The sequence below is a fragment of the Pseudophryne corroboree genome, chromosome 10 (genome assembly GCF_028390025.1).
Source record: "Pseudophryne corroboree isolate aPseCor3 chromosome 10, aPseCor3.hap2, whole genome shotgun sequence".
Taxonomy (NCBI): domain Eukaryota; kingdom Metazoa; phylum Chordata; class Amphibia; order Anura; family Myobatrachidae; genus Pseudophryne; species Pseudophryne corroboree.
The window spans coordinates 160,827,819-160,851,669 of NC_086453.1; the positions used below are offsets into that span (position 1 = coordinate 160,827,819).

At 44.1% G+C, this 23,851-nt stretch overlaps 1 protein-coding gene across 3 annotated transcripts in view; it reads left to right on the forward strand.

Annotated features, from left to right (window-relative positions):
* Positions 1–23,851, forward strand: part of NLRX1 (NLR family member X1) — a 477,701-nt gene that overhangs the window by 139,290 nt on the left and 314,560 nt on the right. For 2 of the 3 annotated variants that reach the window (XM_063942904.1, XM_063942903.1), the window contains one exon: positions 4,465–5,081. In XM_063942904.1, coding sequence (XP_063798974.1) covers positions 4,465–5,081 — 617 coding nt within the window. Of the gene's footprint in view, positions 1–3,663; positions 3,774–4,464; positions 5,082–23,851 lie in introns of those variants that run through there. The other variant, XM_063942905.1, reaches the window with a different exon arrangement.

The window sequence follows — 23,851 nt, forward strand, 5'->3', positions numbered from 1 at the left end:
TAAGGTTTTAGTTACCTACCAGTAAATCCTTTTCTCTCAGTCCATAGAGGATGCTGGGCGCCCGCCCAGCGCTTCGTTATCCTGCCGTGGTTACTTGGTTCAGTACTGATTTGTTCTTGGTTTAGTACTGTGTTATTACTTGGTTAAGTACTGTTCAGCTTTTGCTGAGTGTTCAAGCTGATTAGCTTGTATTGCCTTGTATGTGTGAGCTGGTGTGAATCTCGCCACTATCTGTGTAAATTCCTTCTCTCGAAGTTATCCGTCTCCTCTGGCACAGTTTCTATACTGAGTCTGGTGGTAGTAGCATAGATTGAGGAGCCAGCCCACACTATCAAACTCTTAAAGTGCCCATGGTTCCTGGTGGACCCGTCTATACCCCATGGTACTAAAGTGGACCCCAGCATCCTCTATGGACTACGAGAAAAGGATTTTTTTTTCCTTTTGACCTCAAGGGAAAGCCAAAGGTCAGTCTTGCCCCAGACAGTCTAGTGCTTCCAAGACCACCAAGCCCAAGACAAAACAGTCCTGGGTAGCCTGTCAGCCTGCTTTGAAACAAGACAAGCCTGCTGCATGACGGGGTGAGCCTCCCCCAGGGTGGGGGGCCGACTTCTACAGTTCTCCCAGGTCTGGGTAAAGACCACTTCAGATGCTTGGGTACTGGAAGTTGTTTCTCACGGGTCTCCTTCAATAGACGTCCCTCTCACCAGTTCTGCACTATGGTACTCCCTTCGGACCAGTTGAAGGCGCATGCTCTACAAACTGTGGTAGGTTCCCTCCTGAGTACAGGAGTGGTTGTGCCGGTACCTCAGTCCCAGCGTGGCAGAAGCTATTATTCGACCATGTTTCTGGTGCAGAAACACAATGGGTCTTTTCGGCCTATACTCAACCTCGAGTCACTAAATAAATTTGTGAGGGTAGCCAAGTTTCGGATGGAAACATTGCTCTCTATTGTGCTGGCGATGGAACCCGGAGATTACATGGTATACCTGGATATACAGGATGCTTATCTGCATATTCCTGTTGCCATATTGTATCAGCAGAGCCTGCGGTTTGCTATCGGCTACAGTCACTACCAATTCCAGGCTCTGCCGTTCGGACTGGCCACGGCTCCTCAGATCTTCACCAAGGTTATGGCCGTAATGATTGTGCACCTCCGTCAATGGGAGTCAGTATCCTGCCGTACTTGGACAACCTGCTGATTCTGGCGAGTTCCCACGATGTCCTCCTCAGTCATCTACAATTGACGGTGAGTTGCTTACAAGCCAACGGATGGCTGATCAGTTGGAAGAAGTCATCGCTGGTCCCAGCTCAGAGCAGGCTGCACCTAGGGGCGCTTCTGAACACACACAGTCAGAGACTGTTCCGGTCTCCAGACAAAGTCCTGAAAATCCAGGACAGGATAAGACACTTCATCCGTCACCCCAGAGTGTCGATTCACTCAGCAATGCAAGTACTTGGCCAGATGGTGTCGACGTTTGACATGGTGGAGTACGCTCAATTTCATTCCTGCCCTTTGCAACAATTAATTCTTGCCAAGTGGGACAACCTGCCTCATTGGATCAGATCCCAAATGATCTTGTTGACTCAGGAGGTGTTGCTGACCTGGTGGCTCCAGGACTAGCAATTGAGCAGGGGCTGTCCCTTCTGGATCCCCCGACTGGGTCCTCCTTACGATGGATGCCAGTCTGAGGGGATGAGGAGTGGTGTTGGAGCAACACTCTTTTCACGGTCGGTGGACCAAGGAAGGATTGGTGTTCAGTGCATTATCACTTGCCTCTGGTACGGAACAGACTGATTTTAAGTACGGTCAGACAACGCCACAACAGTGACATACATAAACCATACAAGGCAGCACTCAAAGCCGCATGGCTATGAAGGAAGTGTCAAAAATCCTTTGTTGGGCAGAACGCCATCTGGCAAGTATATCGACCGTGTTCATTCCGGGTGCCCTGAACTGGGAAGCAGATAACCTTAGTCGCCAGGACGTACACGCCGGAGAGTGGAGTCTTCATCCGGAAGTCTTTCAACTCTTAGTGTACAGATGGTGTCTACAAGGACGTACAGTAGACCTAATGGCATCTCGACACAATCACAAGGTTTTGATCTTCAGGTCAAAGACAAGGGATCCTCGAGCAGCATTCGTGGACACACTAGCAATTTCGTGGAACTTTCTTACATGTACCCTCCAGTGTCACTCCTGCCCAGGGTTCTACGGAAGTTCAAATTGGAAGGAGGAATGCTGCTTCTAGTCGCTCCGGCGTGGCCCAGAAGTCACTGGTTCTCAGACCTGCAGGGTCTCTCGACGGGACATCCCATTCTACTTCCTCAATGACCAGACCTCTTCGTACAGTGTCCTTGTCTCTACCCAGACCTGACCAGACTGGCTTTGACTGCGTGGTTCTTGAAGCATCACTCCTGAGAGCCAAAGGATTTTCAGAGGCGGTTATTCAAACAATGTTGAAAGCCCGTAAACCGGCCTCTGCCCGGATTTATTACAGGGTTTGGAATTCTTAGTTCACCTGGTGTGCTGGGAATAATTATGATGTCCATGGTTTCAGAACTTACAGAATACTGGCTTTTCTGCAAAGAGTCCTGGACTTAGGTCTTCGTCTGGCCTCCCTCAAAGTTCATATCTCTGCCTTGTCGGTTTGGTTTCAGAGAAAATTGCCTCTATACCTGATGATCAGACATTCATTAAGGGCGTTATTCGGATTCAGCCTCCCTATGTCCCTCCTGTGTCTCCATGGGATTTGTCTGTTGTGCTGAATGCTCTGCAAGAGTCTCCATTTGACCCTCTTGAATCGGTGGACCTTAAATGGCTCACATCCAAGGTCCTGTTCTTGCAGGCCATTGCCTCTGCAAGACGGGTGTCGGACTTAGGCGCTTTGTCCTGTCGTCCAGCCTTTCTCATATTCCACCGGGACTGGGCGGTTCTACAAACTAGCCCCGGTTATTTGCCTAAGGTGGCATCTTCTTTTCACCTTAACAAAGAGATTATGGTTCCGGCCATGGTTTGGAGATTATTTCTCCAAAAGAACGCTCTTTCGATGTGATTAGGGCTCTCGTGTCTATGTGGAGAGGACTGCATCCATCAGGAGGTCAGATTCCCTTTTTTGTACTGTTTTGACTTTCACAAACGTGGCTGCTCTGCGAATAAGCAAACCTTGGCCAGATGGATTAGAATGGTGATTGCACAAGCCTATACGCAGGCTGAACTCCCAGCTCCTGCTGCCCGTTCTACTCTGTCTTTTGGAACTTCTTGGGGCGGCCAGCTGTGGTGCATCCCCAGAACAATTGTGCAAGGCGGCTACGTGGTCCTCAGTGAACACATTCATTAAGTTCTATGCCTTAGATACTTCCACCTCCCAGGATGCTTCCTTTGGACGCTGGGTTCTCTAACATGCTAGGGCGCGTCCCCTTCCTTGAGGAACTGCTTTAGGACAACCCCAATGTATTCCCTGTGGAACACACTTTACCCTGCTGCAGAAAAGCACCTAGCTTCTTTTGGTTGTATGGCATTAGCCGCTGGTACCCTCTCCTGTCATGATATTGTGGTTCTATGCGACTAACATCTGCCTTCTCTTTTACCTGCTCCTGCATTGGATTGGTTAATGAAACTGAGCTCTCAGTGCCTTGATGTTATAGAGGAGGCCCCAATGCATCCTGGGACAGTGAAAGCTTTGCCTGATGGTGCCTCTGAATTAAGATCCTGCTCTACACCCCAATGATTTTCCTGTGGAACCCAGTGTACCTCGCAGGAAGAGTTAATCATGGTAAGTCTACCATAACTCTCCTTTGTCTTTTTGGTGTAATAGTCTGAGTCACACGGATCTCTGTTCAAGGACGCAAATGGTGTATTCTTAGTCAGATGTAACTTGGCCGTATCATTCTTTCCGTTAAATACCACGCCTCAGACATGAACTAGGCGGTGACAGTTTGATCCCATGTAACCAGTCTGACTTTCGTGGGCGTTTCATGGGCATTTATCAAAAGTGATTTAGTGTTGTGCATATGGGGAAAGGAAACCTGTTTCTGATGGATCTTTTGCACCTAATGCAAGTGCAAATACAAATGATGTTGTGTTGGCCGGTGTAAGATCAGTGGGCGATATAAGTCTCCGCTTGCATACAAACTCTGTATTAGTTGGATGGATACTTGCAACTACAACCATTTTGTGTGTGACTCATATTCAGCCCCAGTATCTGCTATTCCATGGTTGCGTAGTGCCAACTATGATGGATGTGAATCAGTGCTGTGAGAGTGTTACATTTATAAGCTTCACTACAGCCGTCAGAGACAACTTAAACATGTTTGCAACACAAAAAAAAATTCCAATAGTCCTAGTTTTCTGTAGGGAATAGGTTTAGGAGAGGGATATGAAAGGCCAGAATGCTATCTTTTAAAATTCACTAAGTACATGTCAACTAAAGTTCATAGAGTATTATTTTTTTTAACCTTTTCTAGATCCTATTCAGCAGCACCGTCAGCGCTTGTCTGCGTGGTTCAGCTGTTTGCCTATGGAAGAACGACACTTTGGACCTTCCTTTGCTCTGGACTCCATGCATGTGGATCCTGTTATTCGGGAACGTTCACTGGAAGATATTCTGCGTCCAGTGTCTGAATTTAATTTGCAGACTCAACTGCAAAGTACACTGTGTCCAAAGAGTATGACGGTCTTTCAGTTGTTTCAGCCACAAAAATCTGGCAACCCTGTTCGGAATGTAGTCCTATATGGCACCGTTGGCACTGGAAAGAGCACACTCATTCGGAAATTTGTGTTGGATTGGTGTCATGGGCGTAATAGTGAGTTTCAACTGATAATTCCTCTTTCTTGTGAAGATCTGTCCCACGTTACTGCCCCAGTGTCACTGACACGGCTCATTAGCAGGAAGTATCTTCATTTGCGGGACATGTTCCCCACACTGTCCGATTATTCTGGTGTGCTCTTCATACTCAACAGTCTAGAGTGGATGAATCTAGATTTCAGGATGGCCAACACAGAGTTGTGCAGTGATCCGAACGAACCCATGCATCCTGCAGCTCTCCTTGTAAACCTATTGAGAGGATACCTGCTGCCTGAGGTAAGACTAAGGAGAGGAATGTGTTTAGGGTATTGTTAATGGAGATTCTGTCAACGACAATTGGTACAGTTTAACAAAAAACTAAATATTATTCACACACAAATTATACCACCACTTCCAGTGCTGTTTTAAATGAAGTTTGACGTGACATTGAGAAATAAAAATTGACTGGATTTGGCATTAGTTGACAGCGCTGGATTTATGAATGCCTCTCTAATTCCCTCCTTTCACAACACATTCCAGGCATACAAAACAACACAATGGGGTGCTCATACTTATTTTACAGGCCGCTAGAAGCCTACTAGCATTGGAAAAAAATCCTATACCCTGAAAAATGAAGTAAACTTAACCTCATCTGTGCGCAATGGAACTCACACTTTAAAACTATATAGACATTAACTTATTATTGACATATAACTGAAATGAGCTCTTGTGCAGGATTTTGTTTTTGTACCTTGGGAATCCTACCCCCCCTCCCCCCCCCCCCCATATTGTCCCCTCTCTCCCTTTAACCATTACTACCCCTCTTGCCCTTTGTCCTTCAACATGTAAAAAAAGCATCCATTGAAAGCAACATTAGTGTCTTTCAGATTAAACAATCTAAATTTTTTTTTTTCCTTAATGTCTGAAATATTAATGTTTTTGAATGTTTATTTGTGTGTAGCCAGTTGTAAAAGTTTATAATTTGTATTTCGTTTCCCCATAGCTTTCCCTTTCCCTAATTTAATCTCCATTAAAAAAGTATTTGAATGGTTTCTCTTCACCTAAAAGGGTTATACTGAAATGAGCATTCCAAAATAGCATTCCAGTTGGGCAAGTCAATACCATTCTTAGCGAAGGGCAGTGCCAGATTAAGGTCCACATGGGCCTTGAGCTGAAATTTAGGAAGGGCCTATTGTGTGCTTCGGCAGGAGGTGTGACAAGCGCTGCAGTGGTGTGGGTGTGGTCTAAATAGGGGGTGTTGCTTATGCCACGTGAGTGACACAGTCACTACTTACTGATACACACACACAACACAAAGTTTACGGACAGAGACACCACTTACTGATAGACACTACTTACTAACACACACACGCACAACACAAAATATACTGACACAGACACCACTTACTGATAGATATTACTGACACACACACACACACACACACACACACACACACACACACACACACACACACACACACACACACAACACCAATAAACTTACTGACACAGACACTACTTACTGACATACACATACTTATACCGCTTTCACATCACAAAGCTGGCTCCTGCCTGGGAATTGGAAGCGGGTCCTTCCCGGGTGGGACCCAGCATTGGACCCTACACACTGCCATCCGGGGTGGGAATGGAGCCAGCATCAGCAGTGGGTGTGGAGACAATGCTGTGAGATGATCATCTCCGCGGCGCCTCTCCCTATGCAGTGAGCGGGTCCCGTGTTGCATCGATCTGGGTAACCCGTTCACACTGCATCTGACCCAGGAATAACCCATCTTTATTCCCGGGTTGAGTTACTGGGTCAGGCAACTCTGGAATTCGTCCATGACCCCTTTCACAACGCACAGCGACCCGTGTCAACCCGACAATATACCCGGTCTATAACGGGTTATTTTTGCGGTGTGAAAGGGGTATTAACTGACACAGACACCACTTACTTGCAGACACTACTTACACACAGCGCAAAACCTACTGACATAGACACCACTTACTGACAGACAATACATACTGACACAAACGGCACAACACAAAACTTACTGACACAGACACCACTTACTGATGCACACACACACAATGCAAAACATACTGTGAAAGACACCACTTACTGACACACGCATGCACAACACAAAACTTACTGACCCAGACACCACGCAAAATGTGCTGACCGAGACACTACTTACTGACCTTCTTACTGACACCAGTGGTGCAAGTAGAATTTTTTACTCAGTGGTACTGTGTCTGTGCACTGTGGGCATGGTCGCATGTCAGTAAGGGGTGTGACCATGTGACAATAGGTGAAGTGGTTATATATTATGTGAATCCGTGGCACAGACACCCCCTGACCCTGCGGACTACAGAGACAAGAACAGCAGTATGTGACACTGGTTATAGAATTTAAAAAAAAGAATTGTGCGTGTGTGTATATGTATGTATGTGTATGTATATGTATGTATGTATATATATATATATATATATATATATATATATAGTCATTTGTAAAGGAGGGCACTCGCCAGTTTTTTTGTAAAATAGCTGTAGTTTTAATATTGAATCATCAAGTCGACGTTTCGATCACATCCCAGTGATCTTTGTCAAGACACCAAACAATGTTCCAGGCAACAGGACACCACAAGTAGCATGTCCAACCAATTCACATACAGAGCTATTTATACCCCTGCTAATTGAGCACACCTAGGACACACCCACCGTCACTCAAGGTATAGAGCAAACTACAAATCTGTAATATATCATATCAGAAAGTGAAAAACACTGGCCAGCTCCGTATATTAACATCTATCATAGAACCCATAGGGAAAAAAACCGCCAGCCACATAGACCTACAGGTCTTAAAAATAAACTAAATAAAGAACCAGGAAGTGCTTGTGCGTTCCACTCAGCCGTGGAACGCACGCGCCGGGCGGAAGTGACTCGCAAAGGCGGAAGTGACGTCACGTTACTATGGAAACCATACAGAGCCCGGAAATAGCGGAAGGCACACTAGTCGCCCTGTCTGTCAGCGGCGGTCCCGCCCCTAGGTGAAAAAGCATAGCAGTTGCCATAGAGACTACACTCTAACAACGCAAACGCAGACATATAAAATATATGATCTATAATTAATGCTGTCAATCAAAGACCAATAATAGACTATTCGACAGAGTGTCAGGGAGGTGCCTGGTGACTCAAAACGCAGGGGAGAGACAGCAGCTACATATAAATATGATGTTATAAACTACATACAGTAGTATGGAAATATAGCTTCCAATATTAAAAACATAACCTTTAATACTAAAAATAATAGAACCCGGGTAATCTAAAGCGCACCTGCGGCCGACCGGAAGAGATGGCACACCCAAAGAATTTTGGAGGTGCCACCAACACCAGCCCCGCCCCAAGCGTGCGACACCACCCGGTCAGACATAGGTAGAACAACAGTACCCACAAAAAAAGGAGAGATAACAGAAAAAAAGGAAAAAACTGAGAAAAGGCTTTGCTGTTGGTACTTAATAATCAAATAATAATCTCTATGGCAACTGCTATGCTTTTTCACCTAGGGGCGGGACCGCCGCTAACAGACAGGGCGACTAGTGTGCCTTCCGCTATGTCCGGGCTCTGTATGGTTTCCATAGTAACGTGACGTAACTTCCGCTTTTGCGAGTCACTTCCGCCCGGCGCGTGCGTTCCACGGCTGAGTGGAACGCACAAGCACTTCCTGGTTCTTTATTTAGTTTATTTTTAAGACCTGTAGGTCTATGTGGCTGGCGGTTTTTGTCCCTATGGGTTCTCTGATAGATGTTAATATACGGAGCTGGCCAGTGTTTTTCACTTTCTGATATGATATATTACAGATTTGTAGTTTGCTCTATACCTTGAGTGACGGTGGGTGTGTCCTAGGTGTGCTCAATTAGCAGGGGTATAAATAGATCTGTATGTGAATTGGTTGGACATGCTACTTGTGGTGTCCTGTTGCCTGGAACATTGTTTGGTGTCTTGAAAAAGATCACTGGGATGTGATCGAAACGTCGACTTGATGATTCAATATTAAAACTACAGCTATTATTTTACAAAAAAACTGGTGAGTGTCCTCCTTTACAAATTACTGTTTATTGGAATTAACTGTTCCGTGGAGTTGAGCACCATCTTATGTGGACTCTGATGGGCAGCACAGTGCGGATATTCTCTTCTATATATATATCTATATATATATCTATATCTATCTCTATATATATATATATATATATCTATATATATATATATATATATATATATATATATATCTATATCTATCTCTATATATATATCTATCTCTATATATATATATATATATATATATATATATATATATATAGCAAACAAACGTTCTTGTTGGAGGTGGGTATGTATCCATCCAATCCCTCTATCAAAAGAACAGGCGGCACTCCAGGGTCTGGGTGAGATATTCAGTGTATTGAAAAAAATCAGTAAGAAATATGGCACATTGCGCCAACGTTTCAGCGCCGCGCAGGGCGCTTTTCTCAAGGCTGTGTCAAGTGTTGCAGAACAAAACCCAAATAGTGTGCTGTCTTACCTTATAAACGCTGTGGTGAGAAAGACCGAATTGCGGTGCTGCGGGAGCTGGCGTTCAGCGGGGCTTCCGGTAGGCGTTCCCTTCGCATAACCAGGAAGTGACGTTGCTGGTTGCTTGGTAACCCGCGGGCGTCCCCGCTGCCGCAGTTAACCCGCTGCTCCTGTCGGAAGAAATGTAGAGTGACACAAACTAAAAAAGTGTAATCATGTAGACACATTCTGTAGAAAACCTTTCTAATGTGCATATGTATGTTCTAATTGTGTAAACTGCTTGTTGCATAGGGTGACCAAAACGTGATTAAAAAATGATTAAAAAGCAGGTAATTGCTGACCAGCAAATGAAGCCAAAATTAGCACCTGTATTAATGCTTCAATATATTTTTTTGTTTTGCTTATATATACTGTATGTTGTCTTTTTGTCTACTACACTGGTGCTAAAAAATGAATATGTCAATGAGGCATAAGATGATGATGCAAGATCTATATGAAAGAAGTGTATGAAAAATCTGAAATTACATGAATGTTCTAATATGTGTGTGTTGTATATTCGGAGAGACATCTATCACAGTGCCGTGGGTGCTATGTCACACTCTGATGTTTATTGACCACCGTGCCACCCAAGTGCTACCAGTTGTGTTCTTTGGTATGTGTCTCCTATATGAAACCTCCAAGGGTGCCGTGTACTGAGATCTGTTGTTATATTTTTATATTACTATAAATGCACCAACGGTACCAATTCATTGCCAAAAAACACTCCAAGCTACATGTTCATTGAGACCTTGTGGGGTCAATGTGGACAAGCGATATATCCATTCAATCTCCCTTTGAGCTAGGATTTTGGCTCGATCTCCTCCTCTTGCGCTTGCTGGTATGTGATCCACTATCATGTGTCTCAAATGGTGTAGTTGGTGATGAGCTTGCTTAAAATGCCGTGCTACCGGTTGGTCATTTGGTTTACCCTCCAATGCTGTCTTGATAGCCGATCTGTGTAAAGCCATTCGCTCTCTAAAAGTGCGAATGGTTTGACCCACGTATAGTAAGCCACATGGGCATGAGATGACATATACCACAAATTGTGATAAACACGTGACGTGATGGCGGATCTTGAACGACTTCTTACTTATGGGATGGATAAACTTTGGGCCTGTATCCATATGTCTACATGTGGTACATGTCAGACATCTTTGGCATCCCATTTTAAATGCTGTTTGTTTCCTTTGAGTGACGTCCGTTTTTACCAATATGTCTCTAAGGTTACGTCCTCTTTTAAAGCATGGCATTATGGCGGTATTTTTAAATACTGGTAGTGACGGATCCGTGCTTACTATGGGCCACAATGCTCGTGTGGCTCTTGTGGTGACTGAGCTAGCCGTGGTGTACTCTGTAATGAATGGTACTTTTTTTGTAGGTTGTTGCCTCTTAGAGACTAGTAACTGGTCCCGCGGGATGCATAGGACCTCTTGTTTGATGCAAGTCAACTGACGTCTGTCGTATCCCCTCTGTATGAACTTGAACATTACTTGGTCAAGAGCACTGTCCAATTGTTCTCTGTTACTTGTGATTCGGGCTACTCGTAACATCTGGGACCTTGGTAAGCCCTTTTTCAAGGCTGGAGGATGAAAACTGTTGTTTCTCAATAATGTATTTCGTCCAACTTACGGGATGCTCAATGGGATCGAATGTATCCCCCAGTTATGCCAACGTGTACATGTATGCATTTGAGCAGCAATACTTAAGCTCAGAAGACACACTATGCAAGACCCTATTGTACAAACGTTACATAGATGATCTTCTACTTTTTTGGACGGGCACAGAAAGGGAACTATCAACCATAGTGATACGCCAATTAAACTTACCATCGAAACCAGTTCAAAGTCCATACATTTTTTGGACGTTCAAATTAATATTTGTGATGATATATCATCACAACCTCTGTGTATCACAAACCGACGGATCGAAATAAATTATTGAGAAACAACAGTTTTCATCCGCCAGCCTTGAAAAAGGGCTTACCAAGGTCCCAGATGTTACGAGTAGCCCGAATCACAAGTAACAGAGAACAATTGGACAGTGCTCTTGACCAAGTAATGTTCAAGTTCATACAGAGGGGATACGACAGACGTCAGTTGACTTGCATCAAACAAGAGGTCCTATGCATCCCGCGGGACCAGTTACTAGTCTCTAAGAGGCAACAACCTACAAAAAAAGTACCATTCATTACAGAGTACACCACGGCTAGCTCAGTCACCACAAGAGCCACACGAGCATTGTGGCCCATAGTAAGCACGGATCCGTCACTACCAGTATTTAAAAATACCGCCATAATGCCATGCTTTAAAAGAGGACGTAACCTTAGAGACATATTGGTAAAAACGGACGTCACTCAAAGGAAACAAACAGCATTTAAAATGGGATGCCAAAGATGTCTGACATGTACCACATGTAGACATATGGATACAGGCCCAAAGTTTATCCATCCCATAAGTAAGAAGTCGTTCAAGATCCGCCATCACGTCACGTGTTTATCACAATTTGTGGTATATGTAATCTCATGCCCATGTGGCTTACTATACGTGGGTCAAACCATTCGCACTTTTAGAGAGCGAATGGCTTTACACAGATCGGCTATCAAGGCAGCATTGGAGGGTAAACCAAATGACCAACCGGTAGCACGGCATTTTAAGCAAGCTCATCACCAACTACACCATTTGAGACACATGATAGTGGATCACATACCAGCAAGCGCAAGAGGAGGAGATCGAGCCAAAATCCTAGCTCAAAGGGAGATTGAATGGATATATCGCTTGTCCACATTGACCCCACAAGGTCTCAATGAACATGTAGCTTGGAGTGTTTTTTGGCAATGAATTGGTACCGTTGGTGCATTTATAGTAATATAAAAATATAACAACAGATCTCAGTACACGGCACCCTTGGAGGTTTCATATAGGAGACACATACCAAAGAACACAACTGGTAGCACTTGGGTGGCACGGTGGTCAATAAACATCAGAGTGTGACATAGCACCCACGGCACTGTGATAGATGTCTCTCCAAATATACAACACACACATATTAGAACATTCATGTAATTTCAGATTTTTCATACACTTCTTTCATATAGATCTTGCATCATCATCTTATGCCTCATTGACATATTCATTTTTTAGCACCAGTGTAGTAGACAAAAAGACAACATACAGTATATATAAGCAAAACAAAAAAATATATTGAAGCATTAATACAGGTGCTAATTTTGGCTTCATTTGCTGGTCAGCAATTACCTGCTTTTTAATCATTTTTTAATCACGTTTTGGTCACCCTATGCAACAAGCAGTTTACACAATTAGAACATACATAGGCACATTAGAAAGGTTTTCTACAGAATGTGTCTACATGATTACACTTTTTTAGTTTGTGTCACTCTACATTTCTTCCGACAGGAGCAGCGGGTTAACTGCGGCAGCGGGGACGCCCGCGGGTTACCAAGCAACCAGCAACGTCACTTCCTGGTTATGCGAAGGGAACGCCTACCAGAAGCCCCGCTGAACGCCAGCTCCCGCAGCACCGCAATTTGGTCTTTCTCACCACAGCGTTTATAAGGTAAGACAGCACACTATTTGGGTTTTGTTCTGCAACACTTGCACACAGCCTTGAAAAAAGCGCCCTGCGCGGCGCTGAAACGTTGGCGCAATGTGCCATATTTCTTACTGATTTTTTTCAATACACTGAATATCTCACCCAGACCCTGGAGTGCCGCCTGTTCTTTTGATAGAGGGATTGGATGGATACATACCCACCTCCAACAAGAACGTTTGTTTGCTATACATTGATTTCTTGGAGGGCACCAGGGCAGCTGTGGACTTTACAGAGTGCCAACCTGACCAGTTCTATCTATCTATCTATCTATCTATCTATCTATCTATCTATCTATCTATCTATCTATCTATCTATCTATCTATCTATCTATATATATATATATATATCTATATATATATATATCTATATATATATATATATATATATATAAAACTGTGAAGAAAGGACTGCGGCACTCGGAGGCTTAACGGTGCAAATTGTGTATTCACATCAGCATAATTAACCAACGTTTCGGGGCTCGCACGCCCCTTTGTCAAGGTGAACAGGAATAAAACCGTGTAAACACTACTTACCTAAATACCTAAAGCCCGCCGTGAAGGAGAACCGCCCGCGGTTGCGCCCCTGGGACCCGGAACTGGCGCACATCAGACGCGGCTTGATGACGCGGTGCCGTGTTGCCACGGGGACCGGGAAGCCAGAGTTCGCGTCAACGCGAGCAGTAACTAAACAAAAACAAAACAGTGACAATTGATTACCGGGTCCCGTATTACCAAACACCAGTCAGCACAGGCAATTGATGGTTCTTATGGTAAATGCTAGGTAATGGATTTAAAAAAAATAAGATTAATTACCGTTTAACAAGGGAGGCACGATCGGGGCTGGGCTGTGTATATTCTAGTGTAATCCAATAGATGGGATATGCGTTTGATGAGAACAATATGTGAAAGGAATGTGTAGAAAACATGTGTGACATAGTAACTCTGCCACTGAAAGCTGTCCTAAAGTGGAGCGATGGGAAATGAGTGAAAGAAAGGACTGGAGTGTGAAAAACAGGGAATGGAAAAAAATCCAGCAGGGGAGAAAAAAAAAGTCCAGCTGGGAAGAAAAACAGGAAAAAGAAGAGGGAGCAGAAAAAGAGCGTGGGGGGAAAGGAGAAGGGAGACTGAAAGAATCCAGGGACACAGAAGAAAGGGGAGAGTGTCCCATTGTATGTAAGGATCTCAAGGTGACCCTGCGGTCACCACCTGTGATAGTGCTGAACCCAGCTCAAAGTATGGTGAATAGAACTAGTGTTGAGGGAAATGAGTGAACAAATGGATATGAATTAATCAACCCACATGTTCCCTCCGATCGGCCAACCATGAAACGGAATTGCCAAAAGGGAGCTCTTAAATACTATTAATGTCAGTTATACATTCATATAGACAAACAACGTAATTTACAGGAAAACGTTCCAGGGCATTATTTCGTTGAGGCCGTTGGGGCTTATGGTTCCCAACTGGAAAATCCATTTGGCCTCTAATTTCAGAAGTGCACCATTCCTATCTCCCCCTCTTTTGTTCAAGGGAACGTGGTCGATGGCCATCTGTCTAAGGTCGTTCAGCTCATGTCCCATATCTGCGAAGTGCTTGGCCACCAGCTGGTCGGAGCCCTTCCCACTAATGGCCTGCTTGATGGCCGACCTGTGGAGGGCCATTCTTTCTCTCAGTGTCCTTACAGTTTTGCCCACGTAATATAAATGACAGGGGCATTTAATGAAGTAAAAGATGTGTGTCGAGGTGCATGACAGGGTATATCTGATCTGCAAGGGTCGTGGAAGATGTGGATGTTGAAAGGATGAGCCGGTCAGCATGTGGGGCACTTATAGCACCCGGGGGGTCTCTTTAGAAAAGAGGGCTTATCCGTTGGTGCAGTGCGGTATTCGGTGATATCCGTGCAACCTACTTGATCTTTTTTTTTTTTTTTGAAAATACGTTTTATTAAGATTTTAACATGTAATGGTAAATACAAGCCATAAGTGTGTGACACAATGTATATATCCAGAAACAAGGCTGCTGAAATTTAAGCTTTAAAAGCACTGCAACATTTCACCTTGAATGTAGCTTCATCTTTGTATAATCTCAAACCTGACAGACCCAACAAGACAGACACAAAATGGGGAAGGTGAAGAGGTGGTGAAGGAGGTAGAAGTGTGCAAATTAGATGAAAAGGGGAGGGGGGAGAAGAAAGAAAAGAGGGTAAAGAAGAGATACCTAAGGAAAATAGGATAGGCTTGGGCCTATTATTTCAATGAGGATAATGGAAAGGGATTTCGATTCACCACTAAAACACAGAAAACATTCTGTCCTGTATGGGGAAGGTAAAAGCAAGCAATGCATAATACATATAATGCAACAAACATCAATGATAATATACAGAAATCACACAGAGGGCGTTAGCATCATTCGAGCCCTCGCCCATTGTTGAGAGCTGAAAAATGATGATATAATGGATTTGCTTTCATCACCCAGTGAGTTTATGTAACAGTCCCATTTTTTATAAATATTAGAAGGAGGAAGAGCCTCGGTGAGTAGGACAGATCTCATATCAAAGTACAGTAGGTAAAAGAGGCGTGATTTAAGGTCATGTATGGAAGGTGCCGTTTTCTTGATCCAATGAATTAATATCAGCTTTTTAGCCAAAGTTAATACCGTGACAACAAATGTGATATAAAGAGAGGCGACAGCACCAAAGGACCATTCCCTGAAGTCCAAAAGTAGACAAGCCTCCGGGGAGGGTGATAAGGAAAGTCTTAGAGTAGCATTAAGAAAGCATATTATTTTCATCCAAAACCTGCGCACCTTGGAGCAGTCCCAAAAGCAATGAAATAGTTTCACATTAGACATGTTACATTTAACACAATTCCAAGAGTCACCAGATATCATATATTTTCTCTGAGCTGGGGAGACATAAGCTCTATGCAGAAGGCGTAGATGAGTTTCCTGTAAATATGCGGACTGTAGATATTTAGTGTATTTGCAATAATTTTGCAGCAATACCACTTCTGACCCACATAGCCTTGGCATATCTGCAACCCAACCTGAGAAAACTTTTTGAGGGTGCTGCGGTGTCTTAACCTTAGATTCAATGTGTAGAGGATAAAGATGTCTTATTCTGTAGTGAATAACGGGTCTAGTGCGTAGTAATCTGAGCAGTACATGGGATTCACTGAGTAACGGGAAAACAATTGGGAGAGACTGTATGTAGTGTCTGACCTGGAGATATAAGTAGAACAGAGTATTAGGTAGAGAGTATTGTTGCTGTAAGTCTGCAAAAGAGAGGATATTGCCTCCCGGGTCAAAGACCCTGTTCACTAGAGCAATCCCTTTATGTTTCCACACCTGAAAAGAAGGGTTGTGAAGGGAGGGAGGAAAGTTGGGGTTACCCCATAGAGGAAGGTAAGGGGAGAACCTATAATCCCTATGAAGTTTTTTATGTAAGCTTAACCAGGAAATGTAAGTGTCATGAAAAATCACATGGGTGTATAAATTTTTAGGAATGTCACTAAATTTAAGGTGAAGCAACGCTGAGGGGGAATAGGGGTAGAACAGAGCCTTATCCAACCCAACGTCTGTAAATGTGGAAGTATCAAGCAGCCAGTCGCTGGCGTATCGAAAGAATACCGCTAAAGTGTAAGCAGCAAAATCTGGGATGCGAAGTCCCCCTTGGGGTTTAGATAATATAAGTTTGGAGAGAGAAATCCTGGGTCTTTTGCCATTCCATAGAAAATTTGACACTGAGGCATTCACCGTAAGAATGTCTCTGTTTCTCAGAGCAATAGGGAGCATTTGAATTGCGTAGAATAATTTAGGAAAAATAACAGTCTTGACCGCAGCAGCCCTACCCAACAGCGAGAGAGGGAGAGATATCCAAGAAGTCATTAACATAGTGATTTAGTTTACGAGGGGGGAGAAGTTTGCTTGGTATAGTTTATCTATTGTATTAGAGATATAAATTCCCAGGTATTTCAATCGGGTGGAATTAATTTTAAATTCGGAGAATACTGGGGAAGAGGAGAGGTCATGGGAATATGAGCCTAAGGGCAAAATTTCTGATTTGTCAACATTTACCTTGTAACCTGAAATCTTACCAAACTAGTAATTATAGACATGATTACAGGAATGGAGTTCAAAGTGTCTGAAATGAAGAGGGGCATGTCATCTGCGAAAAGAGACACTTTTAGCTCGTAATCGGAGATGCGTATACCTCGAAAGCCTGGGGAGTTTCGTAACATGATAGCCAGGGGCTCTATAGCTATTGCAAAGAGGAGGGGAGACAGGGGGCATCCCTGTCTCGTCCCTCCATGCAAAGTGAACCAGTCAGAGAATTGGCCGTTACACATGATTTGGGAAATTGGATTTGTGTATAACATCTTAATATATGTGATGAACGTGGGGGGAAATCCAAAACGTTCCATTGTGTGAAATAAATGGGGCCAGAGAACAAGGTCAAAGGCCTTTTCTGCATCTAATGACATAACTACTCCCGGGGGGGGGGGGGGGGGTTAATGCCTGAGGATAGTTGGAGATGTTAAACCGCTGATACAACTTTTTTGACATTAAGGACCGACTGTCTTCCAGCTATAAATCCAGTTTGGTCAGGGTGAATAATTAGAGGCAAAACTTTCTTGAGTCTATCCGCCAGAATTTTAGCCAGTATCTTGTAATCTGAATCAAGTAAGGAGATAGGCCTATAAGAATTAGGTAGACATAGGTCTCTGTTTGGTTTAGGCAAAATTCGAATATACGCTGCGTTAAAGTATAAAGGTACAGACCCGGATTTCAGCATGTGATTAAAAGCAGATACAAGTGAATCCAAAATGTCAAAATGCATCAGTTTGTAAAAGCTCCCGCCAAATCCATCGGGACCCGGGGCTTTTGACGTCTGCATAGATTTAATAACAGCAGAAACTTCTTCGAGCGTGACAGGCAAAGCTAGATTAGTTTGCATGTCAGCTGTAAGAAGGGGAAAAGGTATATCGTGCCAGGGGGGTGTCTCTGAGGTAGGATGGTCTTGGGTAATTGATTCCTCCCTAATCGGAGGGGAGTAAAGGGTGGAGTAAAAATCTTTCATAAGCTGAGCTATTTGTTTATTGGTGGACGTGTAGGATCCGTCCGGATATCGTAAGGGTTGGACTGCTGCGGAAGATCTTGCGCCCTTCAAAATATTTGTAAGCAATTTTCCAGACTTGTTCCCAAATCTATATTTAAAATTAATACTATAAAAATATTTATTACCTTGTCTAGTGAGATATTCATCAAAATGCGTTTTGGTTATATCATATTTCAATTTGTTATCTGTAGTTGGGGTTCTACTAAGTTCTACGTAGGCCGCAGACAGGCTCTGCTGAAGTTGGAGATAAGAAGCGGTATAGGACTTATTAAGTTTAGCCACATAGGAGATTATATCACCTCTTAATACTGCTTTGGCTGTTTGCCAGAAAAGGGGTGGGTCTGAAGCCGCTTGTGCTTCGTTAGTACTTGAAAATTTTTTCCAGCTGTCTGTCAACATCTCTTTAAAATCAGGGAAGCGTGGAGGTGAGAGGGAAAGCGCCAGGAGAACTGAGTTGACCTCTCCGAAGAGATGTGCAACTCAAATCTCAGTAGGGAATGATCAGACACCGAAATCTGTTCTATATGGACTGAGGAAGCTCTAGTAAACAGGGACTGTGAGAGCAGTAAATAATCTATCCTGGACAGGGAGTGGTGAGCGGCTGATAGACACGTGTATTCTTTTACAGTAGGATTCATAGCCCGCCAAATATCTACCAACATCAATCGGGAAATCAAGTAGGGTACTCCAAATTTGGGTAGAGAGCAGGAGTGATTGGGAGTAGAGGATCTATCTAGGTGTCTATCCGAAATGAGGTTAAAATCCCCACACACCATAAGGGGTTCATGGAGAAAAGGTGTAAGTGTGGAAATCACCTGCAAGAAAAATTGTTTGCTATAGACTGTGGGTGGGTATACATTACGGAGGACATACGGGGAAGTATGTAATGAGACATGAGCTATAACAAATCTTCCCTCAGGATCTGTAATAATCTTGGATATTGTAAGGGGTATACTACGTTTAATTAAAATCACCACTCCCCTGGCCTTAGAGGTATACGGGGAAGATGCTACCAGTTTCCAGCCTAACATTTGAAGTTTCAACATTTCCGAATTAATTAAATGTGCTTCCTGAATAAAAACCAGGCCTAATTTCAGTTTGTTACAATATACCAGTATTTTCCTGCGTTTTGCAGGGGAATTGAAACCACCCACATTCAGGGATCCTACCTTAAGTGAGGTCATCGAGATTACGGAGTGACAGCATATAATCTACCCCGGTATCAAATTGCGAGTTTACTGTGAGAGAAAGAAGAGAACAGGGGGGAGTGGGAAGAACACAGGGGGAAGTGGGAGACACATATACATATAACAAGAAAAAATAAACGTGACATGCTGTGCACGTCAAATGCAAATACGGGAGTAACATCCCACTTCCAGACAATTTCAAAATTTTTCTGAACAATCAATGTGGACACAAAACTATAACCACTATAACCCAGAGCATAACTCCCAACATCCCCGGTTATAGATCCAGATAATCTCCCCAGTGTTGGTCAGGGATGGAATTTATATTCCATAAACCTATACATAAACTTCCCCGAATAAGAGGGATAGCACCCTGAGGTAACCTGTATGTGGATAAAGGATTAAGCTGTTAAGGCCGATCAGAAATATCATCCTCAGAGACTTTTGTTTTGTCACAAAGGAAATCAGCTGCATCGTCGGGGGACAGGAAGTCAAAGTGCTTGTCTTTATCGAAAATGCGCAATTTGGCTGGATAAATCAGGGCGAACTTCTGCTTGTCAGCGATTAGGCGTGTACATATCGGAGACAAGGCTCTTCTTGCTTTGGTTAATTCTACTGAGAAGTCTTGGAAAAGATGCAGCGTTTTACCTTCCCATTTAATAACAGGCTGTTTCCTGGAGGCTCTCCAGATTTCCAGTTTGTGCGTGTAGCTTAGGCACTTGAATATGGTGACCCTGGGTCGGGTATCAGTAGATCGAGGGGGTGGGCCTATGTGGTGAACTCTTTCAATAACCATATCTTTACATAGATCATTAATCCCCAAGAGTTGAGGGAGAGTAGATTTCACAAAGGGTTCCAGGGACGGGCCCTTGAATGACTCAGGAAGACCCACCACCCTGATATTATTACGCCTAGAGCGATTTTCAATTTCTTCCAGGCGATTAGTAATAGCATAGTTTTCCTTTTCCAGCCGTTTAACAGCGCCTTGGTAATCAGCCAAGTTATGGGCAATTGATCCTATCCTGTTCTCAGCGGTGGAAACCCTGATATTTAGCTAATGTATTTGAGTAGAAATGTCACTTACCGCTTTAGAGAGAAGCGGACCTACAGTTGAGGAAATTGCGTCCACTAGATCCCCATAACAAAGGGGGGAGTCATGGTTTCTCTGTGGGGGAGCTTTGTCAACATCCAGGGATTCAGTTGTTTGTTTCTTTGATAGTGGAGAAGCCTCATGCGTCTCCGTGCCCGGCGCCATTACAGGGTCTGGGCTCCGTTTCACTTGGCGCAGCGTTTGCTGCTGCGAGCGCGCTGGCTGGATGTGACGAATTTGTCCATCCCGAGGTGTAGGCAGTACAAGTAGAGGCGTAGGGGAGATTGGAGGCTAATTAGCCTTGTAAAAGCAATAAAATAGCCGGGGACGGAGGAGAGCTGTGAGACGCGCTGCTCACTCCATGCACCCGGAACCGGAAGTGAACTACTTGATCTTTAATGCTTCTCCCCCTAACAAAGCACATGAGGGGACGTTTATCCGCTAAGATGTGAAGTTGTTTGTACGTGGAGACAATCGGCCACAGCGCCCTCGTTGCCCTCGGTAAAACCGTGCTCGCTGTATTATGCTTGCTAACAAATGGTATAATTGATTTATGGACCTTATCTTTAGTGTTTATGTATGTCAATTTCCCAGGATAATTCGTCAAATCTCTTTGTGGGGACGAATGAAAGGCCTTTTTCTAAGACCCTCAGTTCAGTCTGTCAATGTTCTCTGGGAAAGATTGAACACTAGCGAGTCTTTTTGACTTGCTGCCCTCTGGATCCTGACATTCTGTTTGGATCTGCGGGTGGGCGTCCTCGCCTGCCTTTTGTTGGAGTTGGGGTGGCCGAGGCCAGATCTCGGTCCCCTAAAGGGACACTACCAGTGGAAGAAGGGCCATCGGTGTCCTGTGCCATGATCTCCATGTCACTGTTGGAAGTGGCCGATGTGTCATGGAGGCGTTCTCTCCTTCTATGCCATCCTTGCTTTGGTCTGCTGGGGTGGGGACCCGTTTGGTTTGGGGTGCCCCCCATGAGCCATCGGTACACACGGTTAGTTTCGTAGTCCTACCGAACCAACTGGAGTTTTTTGCGCTTAAATCTGATGAGATCTCTCCGAAGAATATCGCACTGGTTCTTAAGTTTAGAAAACCAGTCCTGGTGTATGTCTGCTGCCAGGGAGTCCCGGTGTTCTGTTTCCATCTTAGAAATTTTGTCACGGGTAACCGTTAATTCCTTCCCGGCCTCCTCCACCACTAATAACATCAGGTCTAGGCTACACTTGTGTAATATGCCTATCCACTTTTTACAAAAATCCGGGTTGAACCGGCCGATAGTGGGTAGGTTGCAGATCCTGAAGCCTCTGGGAACCATCTTATCCCTATGATAGTCGGATAGGGTGATACCGTGCAGGAGAAAGTCAATTTCATGTTTTTTCAATTTGAGCAATTTATGATAAATATCCTCGTTAGTGCCTGCTTTTTCCTCAAGGCCAAGTTGCTCCTTGAAGCGAAGGCGTTCTGCGTCATCAGTGAAGCTGAATTGCTCAGATAAGTCAACTTGCATTCCTCTGCAGCCTGGTTCACCATCCGTCAGCGAGCTCGTCATTATTAAATCACTGGTGGTGGTTTTCTTGGGGGGAACCTCAGGTGCAAAGAATAAAAAGAAAAAACCTGCACTATAGCAGGAAAAGTGAGTGAAACAGGACCTTAGTCCTTGTGCAGTGCCGCTCTGTCACCTTTAGGCAAAAAGGGAAAGAGTGTCTCGTGCAATACGTACACTTTTAAGGAAAAGATTTTTTTCAAGCTGGGGTGCCTTGTCCCTCCTGGGGTCGAGCCGGAAACCTCACGGTAACTATCCCTTTAGTATAAGAGCTTGAATCATGGACTTACACTACTCATTAATATAGTAACTTGCTCCGGTGCCCCCAGTAAGAAAAGCTATTATCAAACTGTGAAGAAAGGACTGCGGCACTCAGAGGCTTAACGGTGCAAATCGTGTATTCACATCAGCATAACCAACCAACGTTTCGGGGCTCGCACGCCCCTTTGTCAAGGTGAACAGGAATAAAACAGTGTAAACACTACTTACCTAAATACCTAAAAGAAGCCTGCCGTGAAGGAGAACCGCCCGCGGTTGCGCCCCTGGGACCCGGAACTGGCGCACATCAGACACGGCTTGATGATGCGGCGCCGTGTTGCCTTGGGGACTGGGAAGCCAGAGTTCGCGTCAACGCGAGCAGTAACTAAACAAAAACAAAACAGTGACAATTGATTACAGGGTCCCGTATTACCAAACATCAGTCAGCACAGGCATGATGGTTCTTATGGTAAATGCTAGATAATAATGCTGGATCCTTTTGAAGTCTTTTGATGAAGCTAGGTGACCGAGCCTAGGGAAACGCGTTAAGTGTTGAAGCTGCTGCCACCACAAGTGTCCTACCCTTTAAAAGGATCCAGATATGGACTTTTAAAATCTGCTTTTGGAACTTTCTCTGAGAGACTTCACCTTTACAGCACCGATTGGAGAGACCCAGTTTCTATACAAACGGCACAGCTTGCTTGCTGGCAATTTTCAAGCCTCTGGAAGTCTCCGTCGCTATAGGTAACACCAGCTGTATTTAATTTATTTTCACCAGGGAACTTTGCACACTGTTTCAGTCCGGGATCCTTTGTGGACACTTATAAGCAGCCATTACTAATTCATTCTCCGCTCCATTTATGCCCTAAACTTCATGTTTACATTTGAATTTTATGTTTTTTGCTTTTAGCATGTGATGTTTAGCTAATAAACTATGTTATTTTATTGAAATTCATCCACAGTTATAAATTATTATTGGAGAAACATATAGCGCCAGTTCATATTCTCTTTTTACATTATTTCCTTGTGACTGACCATCCCTACTGGCAGCTGTGACAGCGCGTCTGGGCTCATTTTCTTGTTCTATGTGGAGAGAACATCCTCCATTAGGAAATCTGATTCTCTTTTTGTACTATTTGGTTTTCACGAACGTAGCTGGTCTGTCTGCTTCCAAGCAGACCCTGACTAGATGGATTAGAATGGTGATTACACATGCTTATGTACAGGCTGGTCGTCCAGCTCCTGCTACCATTAAAGCCCATTCTACTCGGTCGATTGGATCTTCTTGGGCGGCCCACCGTGGTGTGACCCTTGAACAATTGTGCATGGCGGCTACGAGGTCCTTAGTGAACACGTTCATAAGGTTCTATGCCTTCGATACTTCCGCTTCCCAGGATGCTTCCTTTGGACGTCGTGTTCATGTGGCCGCTACTGTGCGTCCCCTCCCATAAGGAACTGCTTTAGGACATCCCCGATGTTAATTCTTGTGGATCCCAGTGTACCCCGCAGCAGAAAACAATATTTATGGTAAGAACTTCCTGTTGTTATATCTCTTTCTGCGAGGTACACTGGGCTCCACAAGGCGCCTACCCTGATGCACTTTGCTTCTTTGTCATGGTATGGCATTAGCCGCTGACACCCTCCCCTGTGATGACTGTGTGG